Source organism: Bactrocera oleae, chromosome 6 (genome assembly GCF_042242935.1).
Source record: "Bactrocera oleae isolate idBacOlea1 chromosome 6, idBacOlea1, whole genome shotgun sequence".
Lineage (NCBI taxonomy): Eukaryota > Metazoa > Arthropoda > Insecta > Diptera > Tephritidae > Bactrocera > Bactrocera oleae.
In genome coordinates, this window is record NC_091540.1 from 24065180 (window position 1) to 24073682 (window position 8503).

Here is an 8503-nt window from a genome sequence, read left to right on the forward strand (position 1 = left end):
GTATACCATAGTCACAGCAACGCCTTGATCTACTAGTTTATTTGCATTTTCCTTTTCGAAATTTTTCTTTTCCTTGCTCCCTATATGAAAACTACAAATTAGTACTCAAAAAGATTTGATTTTAAATTTTCGGCTTCTCTATTCTCTTGGCTCTTTGGTAATGCCTTTATCAAGAGGAGTTTCGAATATAAAATAATAATAAATATAAAACTGATTACGTTTTTCTTTTTAAATTTAAACAAACATTTTGCTTACAATGAGCATTTGTCTAAATTAGAAAATAACAAATTACTTTGAGGGCCATTTCCATGGTTCCATTTCATCAACTGCAAAATAAAAATTTGTACAAAATTTAGATTATCACATTAGATATAGGATTAGATTAAAGAAAATAACTGAAGCGGGTATTTTCTCCCTTCGAAGAAACTGGGCGACAATATGTGTGAATGTCTGATGGATTTACTCATACTTATATCTGGTACATATACTATATGTATATATCTCATACTATATGTATGAGAGCAATATTGAATATCAGACGAACACATTTTAAAGAGCAGCTGCAACTCAATATGCGGTTGCAATGCGAATAAGCCAGAAAAACCACATATTCAGATGTCCCCGAATCTCGGTCGCTTTCAAAAGTAATATATGATATTATATACATATATACATATATACGTTAATATGTAACCCTGTAAATACGTTTCTAACATTTTTGTGACTTCCTTTGTATTTGTAGATGTAACGCTATATATGTTACATATTAAATTTAACCGTTTTCCAACAAGTTTGTAGGAAATGCAAAAATTATTGACCATAAGTTTATTAAATTATAAAATAAGTTTATTAAATTCAAAAACGACTCAATAACTTTGACTTTAATTGTCGAATACATACATACATATATACTACAATAGTTTTTAGGAAGTCTTTATTATATAAACCTACAACCGTTATGATAATGAGCTAATTAAAACAATTTATTGGATATTAATATAAAAGTATAAAGGTCTAGAATGGTCACCATCAAGTTATACATTTTCTTTCTCATCCGCATAAAATATTTTTTTATCTCAAATAAATTGCAGTTCTGATATTATCAGCTGCAATGATCTCCAGAGAACTTTTTCCCTTGAGGGTGTGTCGGCGCTTAACGTTGATATATGTACATATGTAAACACATGCTTATATTCACAAAAGATTTCACAGCAATGCACGCCTGTTGTATGAGAGGCATAGACAGGTGATAATCGTATATTTTGTAAATAAAATAAATCTGCTATTAAACTGCAACTTAATGTGCGCGAATTAATATATCGAGCGTTTGGCAGAACATTGTCAGTACTAATCCGACTCTGTTATAGTGCCGTATGTCCAAAAAAGATCGCTACGGAATAATCTGCCGCCTTGCTGTAAAAGTGTGTGCTTGGAGCAATAAAGGACCTTTGAAAATCAGTTACTATACATTTCGATTGTTATTGAGATTGGCTGCTATAATTTGGATTTATGCTTTCATTATGGTTGGGATTTTTTAGATCAGCAGTTAAATATTTATAGTTTAGACTATATTTAAACAATCATTCTACTGGCCTTCTAAGTCCCAACATAGTTACAGCAAATTCCGCGTATACACATTTAGATCAGATGATTTTAAAAGTTTTTCCGAGGTTTTTTTGGAATTTTCTTGCGGCATCAGCGTTACAGTGCAGTCCTAATGCCCTTGGAAATTTCAAATAATGGCACGACTTAAGGCAAAATACACTTACTTTAATATAGCATAAATTTAGCAACAGAATTTCTAATTAATTAATTATTGATATAAATCGCGAAGTCGATTTATGCTTACTAAAAATTGTCTTGAAATTATTGTTGTTTTTAAACTGTCAACGAGAAGTTTATACTATTAATAAAAATAAATGTTTAAAACAAATCTTATTTGCAATTCACAAACAACACACAAACTGACACTAATTAAATCTCAATATTTATGAAGTATAAGATACATATGCTTTGCTACAAGAATATGCAAATATAGGTGAACTGGAACTAATTCAAAGCAAAAGACGATGAAGTGGAAAAGTTTTAATTTAAAATCACTTTAATAGACAAATTTCAGGTGAAAGTGAGTTAGTTTTGTCAGAGAATGTTGATGAGTAGAGAAGGAGCAAATGTTAAATGAAAACTTTTTGAGTACTAATTTGTAATTCCACATGAAGGAACATCGAAAAATATAACTTCGAAAAAGAAAAATACACCACACAATGTGCGAAATGCTATAAATAGACACAACGAATATTCCTATATGAAAAATCGTTGCGCATACCTATTTAGATTTATGTTTTCAATTTCTATGATATGACAAATTTATAATTATGAAAAGCCTTCTGAATTAAAAATCTGTATTACCGGTAAAAACCCCAGAATTCATAATAAAATAAACATTTAGTAGGCTATTTTTCCAACTTATGTATGTGCGTTATGTGAGCAATTGCTTATTAAACAAAGGATAACAATAAAACGGTGGCTAAGCGGCCACATTTCCACTTTTGTGGTGGCTGAGGTCGTAAGCGGGAAGGGGTTAAGCACAATCCGAATACGAACCTATACGTTCGAATCCTAAAACTCATGAAACTGAAATTTTATTTAATTTTTATTTTATTAATTGGAATCTAAGCATATCATAATTCAATTACTTTAATAGCATATTTAACTTCCTGAGATAATTAAAATATTTCAGGAAAATATGTTCATATGTTTGGGTTTATTGCATATTCCTTTATTTATGCGTATTTACACAAATGTGATAATCACACATACATTCATGAGTACACGTACGCTGATGCTTGCTTCTTCTTGCCCCGCACAAACAATGACTTTTGTCCACACTTTTTGCTTTTTGCGAGTAGAACGATCGCAGGCAAGGAGGGATTGGTGCGCACTGCCACATAATTATTTCAGATATATATTTTATTTATCGAATTTAGTTTAAAAACGATTATAGGTATGCGTTTATGTGTATTTATATATATATATAATATATATTATAGTACGAAAATAATTCATAAATGCATCAGTATTTTTCAATACAAATTAAGCAACATAATAATATACTAAGAGTCCTCAGTTAGAACGCCTCTGTGTATAGTGGCAAGCCAACGAAATAACGGCGAGTTCGCGCAGACATTGTGTTGTTGAAAGTAACCAAATGACGACAAACATACATATATACATATGAGCTCGCATACATATTGACGCCGAATTTTGCGCATCGTGGCGGAGTTGACAAAATTTGTTTCAATCGACAATTTTACGACAATGTCGATCGGCTATGTTGTCTCGTTTGTCCTTTTTGCAGGGCTTTCCTGTTGAAAATTGACTTATGCTCTTTTGAAATATTGCGATTACCGATTGGGCTGCATTTTCATAGCGTCGTATTTGGATAAATGGGCTAAATCGACAAACTATGAAATAATGATAATAAATAAACATATAAAAGTACTATATGGACTGTGCTTAGAATATATAGAAGTAGTTAATGATTTCATATGAATGGCAATTTAATATAAATTTTGTAATTTAATGCCATAAATAGTGCATAATATGCAAAAATATAAATATTATTTAAATTCGCTAAGAGGTCATGTTGCCAATTCTCCTTTTTGAAGTGAACATCAGACAAATTCTTCAATTTCTGATTTTTAGCAAATGTTGTGAGGAAGCAGCTTGTGGGCAACATACAAACGCGAGGGGGATGGTAGGATTTTCAGTGATACAAATTGTAAAATTGAAATTTTGCTGATTCTTCAATTTTACTGAAGACATTCAAATTCAATTTCATTCATTTTTATTTTCGCGCATTTGCGGTAGGAATTCTATATGAAAACCAAATGTGGTTTACCAGGCGCACAGAAAAAATAGCGCGGCGCAGAGTTATGAACGAACGCACTTTGCTTTGAAGCAGCGCACGTTCCTTATGAATGAATTTGTTGTCGTTGTAATATGAAATACTTAGAAAATATGCCGCGAGTTCGCTTGAATATTATTGGCCGATGATGGTGCGTCTACGTTTTTTTGTCACTTGCGCGAATGTTTGATTTTTTGCGAAAGACATATTGAGGTACATACATATGTACATATGTGTACATATATGCAAATATATATGGACATGCGAATGAAGGAAGGCAATTTCAAGAATATTCACATATAGACATATAAACATTGAAGCAAGTAAACAACAATAGCTGTTTGAGTTCACAGATTAGACAAATATGTTCTAATATGGTCTGTGGTGCTGCTTGTATAGCACACTTCCTTATTGCAATGAAATGTTTTGCCTAAGTTCAAATCCTATCATATTTTTATATATTATACTATTTTTTATTTTTATAACCCTTTTTTATGAAATGATATTTGAATTCTATTTTAATATTATTTCCCTGATTATTTATATTTTCTTGTCGGAGGTCAATTACTTTCGTTTTTATTATTTCAATTTTTGTTTATGCGCATATCAAAGAACATCTGTGCATATGTATGTGTATACATTTTGCTTATAGAGTGGTGTAGTTCGTTTCGTACCCTGATAGTTGTGGTGAAATTTTATTTTCCAACTGGCGCGTTTTCGATGTTCCTCCATCGTAATTAACATTTTAGTACTGCTAACATTTGCTCCTTCTCTATTCATTTACGTTCTCTGGCTAAACCAAATAGCGACCGAAGCAGAGCAAATTTAATTATTGGCGGACAAAAAGTGCCAATTGGCGGAGCACCCTGGGTGGTTTCTATTATAAGAAACCGTCAGTTAATTTGTGGTGGCTCCTTATTAACTAATGATATAGTGATTACGGCGGCCAGTTGCATCAAAGATGTAAAACCAGCGGATCTTTTGGTCCGTGCAGGAACTACAGCCTTCAAAAATAGCGGAAAACTAAGAAGAATCAAAGAGATCGTTCATCATCCAAAATATGTGCAAAACAGCCACTCTTATAACGTAGCACTTCTACATTTATTGCGACCATTCAATAATACTTATCAACTTGTAGGACAAGTCAGATTACCTGATGCAAATTGGACACAGCCCTCATCCATATATGTTTTTGGGTGGGGACTATCGAGCAATAAGACTAATGTACTGATGACTAAGAATTTGCGTTTCACAAAAACTAAAATATATTCTGAAAAGAAGTGTGTCCAATATCTGAGTGAAGATGATGACACTGATTACGTATTTTGTTCTGGTGATCGCACGAAAATTTCTGATATTTGTACTGATGATAGAGGTAGTCCTGGAATATTTAATGACAACGTTCAGTTTGGTATAGTATCCGATGGCGGAGCATGTTCTGAAACACGTACGACAATTTTAACTAATTTGGCCAAACATACAAGTTGGATTAAGAATTTAGAAAGCGAATTCGAGAGTGAAAATGAAAATAAAAGAACATACCAGCTTTCGTGACTTTTCAAGATTTATTTTAAATTTTTGTTTTTTTGTCATAGCACACGATGCACGCTGTGCAAAGTGTTTCTCTATTACCTATCATTCCTTACTTCAGTTATTTGCTTTAAATATTGTTCTATTCCTGAAAGAATATTCTCCTATTTGGATCGCCGCAATAAACAGACGTGTTTTTAAGTTTAGTCTTGCGTTTTATTAACCATATTTTTTGGACCTCTTGGGAGGAATAAGAACATGGATAATTTGGAGAGTTTCAATTGCTGATTTTCGTAAGTAAATTAGATGTATCCAAGACAGAGCAACTTTTGAATTCGGCGAGATCCCAATACTAGCGCATGCTCATTAACCACGTAGCGCTTCACAGTCTTGCGAAATAGGAGGTGGATTTTATGTGCTCCCGAGTCACAAGTAAGTTTTATTACAGAACGCTTTCTTATGCTTTGATTATCCACAGAAGTAGCTATGACGTAGAAGTCGATGGTATTGGTGCATTATCCTGTACACACTCCAAGGGCGTCGTGGCAATAACACTCAAACCAACAGCACAATTTTTTAGAAATCAGTATAAACACTTGGCTGGTCTGCTCATTTTGAAGTAAGAGACTATCAATGCACTACTTTCGAGTTTGGGTTGGGTTATTTTTGGGTCCGCATTAACATCTTCAATAAATAATTCAGACCATCGCTCAGATAGCGCTCAAATTTTGGTAAAGTTTCGCTTGGACGAGATTATAAGCAACTTTTGGAAGTTCGTCGAGGGGTCTGATGCCGACGAGATTATTGATGATGAATGTTAGCGCATATTCTCAATGACTCACTAATGAACATTAGAAGGGCGTTAAATGGAGCGCTTACTAATGCAAGTTAACGCACCACCCCTAGGGAATTTTATGGCAATGCCTTCCAATTCTATCGTTTGGAGCGTCGGCTGGCCTCTGATACACTATTACGTAAAAATATTTTGCTTTCATGAAGAAGTACAAGTATATCGACCTAGGTCACATGGAAGCTTTAGGTACATACAGTGATTGCCATCGTATATTTTACATTCCGCATTATGCCGTACCAAACAAGATTCGTGTAATTTTTAATGTTAGTCCAACCATTCAGAATTCGTTGAACTATATCCTTTACCGATTCCAAAGAAAGGCAGTTACTCTCACGTATGGCATGGCATGTAGTCTTTACAATGCAGTGCGAGCGCTGCACCAATGGGTTGACAATTATAGAGTGGTGAGGGACCATAAACAAGCTGAGTTGACGCGCACTGCCATTCTTTCTACATTTTACGGAGACGACTTCCTCACGAGCTGTACTGACGTTGAAGAAAACAATGACTTTAGCCAAGAATGTATGTCGACTGTCTGTTTCAAACTACGGAAGGGGAACTGAAATAGAGCCGCCGTTGTGGTCAAAATTGGAAAAGATCTTCTTTACATGAATGCAATATTGATATTCCTTATAGCTACGGTGTTAAGAATTTTCCACGAAGCGACGGGTGCTCAGTGACGTAACTCAACTGGATTTTTGGCACCAATCATTATATCGGGCAAGGCATTTATAAAGGCTCTTTGGTCTGCGGATATATCTTGGGATACGAAACTATCAAAAGATCTGTGCCATATCTGGTCTAAATTTCGGGATGACTTATGTACTCTCGACAAGGTTCGTGAACCACGGTGTCTTGAGAGGAATACAACTAGTCGTACTACTCTCTATGGATTTTGTGATGACAGTCAGAAGGCCTACGCTGCAGTGGATAGTGCACGTACTATCAATATTGATGACAATACTTGGTATCATTGCTCATCGCACATACTAAGATTGCGCCATTGAAAGGTGCCACAATCCCTCTATTCAAACTATGTTGAGCTGTTCTATTAGCCTAGACGATTGGTAATGTTCGTAGAGCGCTTAGTTAGAGGATGCTTCTGTGTACTTACTGACGCACTCTAGTATTCTAGTAGTCTTGCGCTGGCTACGTAAACAGTCAATGTTATTAAAAACATATGTTGCCAACAGGATTCAGACAATTATCAGGTTCGGCAATTACACGAAGTGACATCTATAAATTTGTGGCATTATGTACACTCAGAACCGAATCCAGCAGATCGCGGCAGCCGTGGCGTGACTTCATCAGAGTTTCTGACCCAAAATTTATGGTGGAAGGGTCCAGATTGGTAACCAGGTACCGGAATTACGAGAAGTTGTAACTGCGCAGATTGAGGGAGGGTCAGAATTTTAACCTTCGCATCTTCAATTCGATTGCACCTCACCACCCGACATATAGATGGACAACATATTCCATTAACACAGCCATTTAGTTCCATCAAACGACTATTCAGAACTATAGCTATAATCCTCCGCTGGCTACCAAAGAATTGCCGTCTCCGCCAACATCCTGTGACAACTCTAGAGATGGATACCGCGCTTGAATTGCTCGTTCGTATTGATCATGCGTCCGCGTTTAATAAATTAAATTAAATATAATGTGGAACATAAAAGTTCTACAACGCCAGTCGATGTACTTACCGAAAATAAAGAAAATTATCTAAATGAAATTACTTTGAAGGAAGAATTCTCTGAAGCACCAGCCGAAGAAAATACCAGCATAAATAAAAAAAAAATTGAATATTTGAGGGAAAAAATAAGGAATAAAATAAATCAAATACATTCCTCAATAAACGTGAATTTACCGTTTCGAACGGATATAAAGGCAGAAATTACGACAATAATTGAAAATAGCAATAAACAATACCCATATCCCTTTCGCTAGATCTATAAAAAAAGGAAGAATATATGATATTATATTACATACTCACACTACACTTAAAAAAAAATTACAGGGGAGAGAAATAAGCTAAAGCCTAGATACCAGAAACAAGTAATAAAAGAAGATTTATGGAATAAGATTAGAATTAACTACAGAAATAGATTAGTACATAGAAATAATATTGAATCTTGAATATATGTACATATGTATATAATTCAAAATGAATACGGACGATTGACTATAACAATTAAACATAATATCGCCTTCCT

At 34.4% G+C, this 8503-nt stretch overlaps 1 protein-coding gene across 1 annotated transcript; it reads left to right on the forward strand.

Annotated features, from left to right (window-relative positions):
• Positions 1–4681: 4681 nt before the first annotated feature.
• LOC118682529 (trypsin-4-like) lies at positions 4682–5643 on the forward strand (the record flags this gene model as incomplete). Its single annotated transcript, XM_036371500.2, has 1 exon — positions 4682–5643. A coding segment is annotated over one exon (780 nt), but the record flags the coding sequence as incomplete, so codon positions are not given.
• Positions 5644–8503: the final 2860 nt, after the last annotated feature.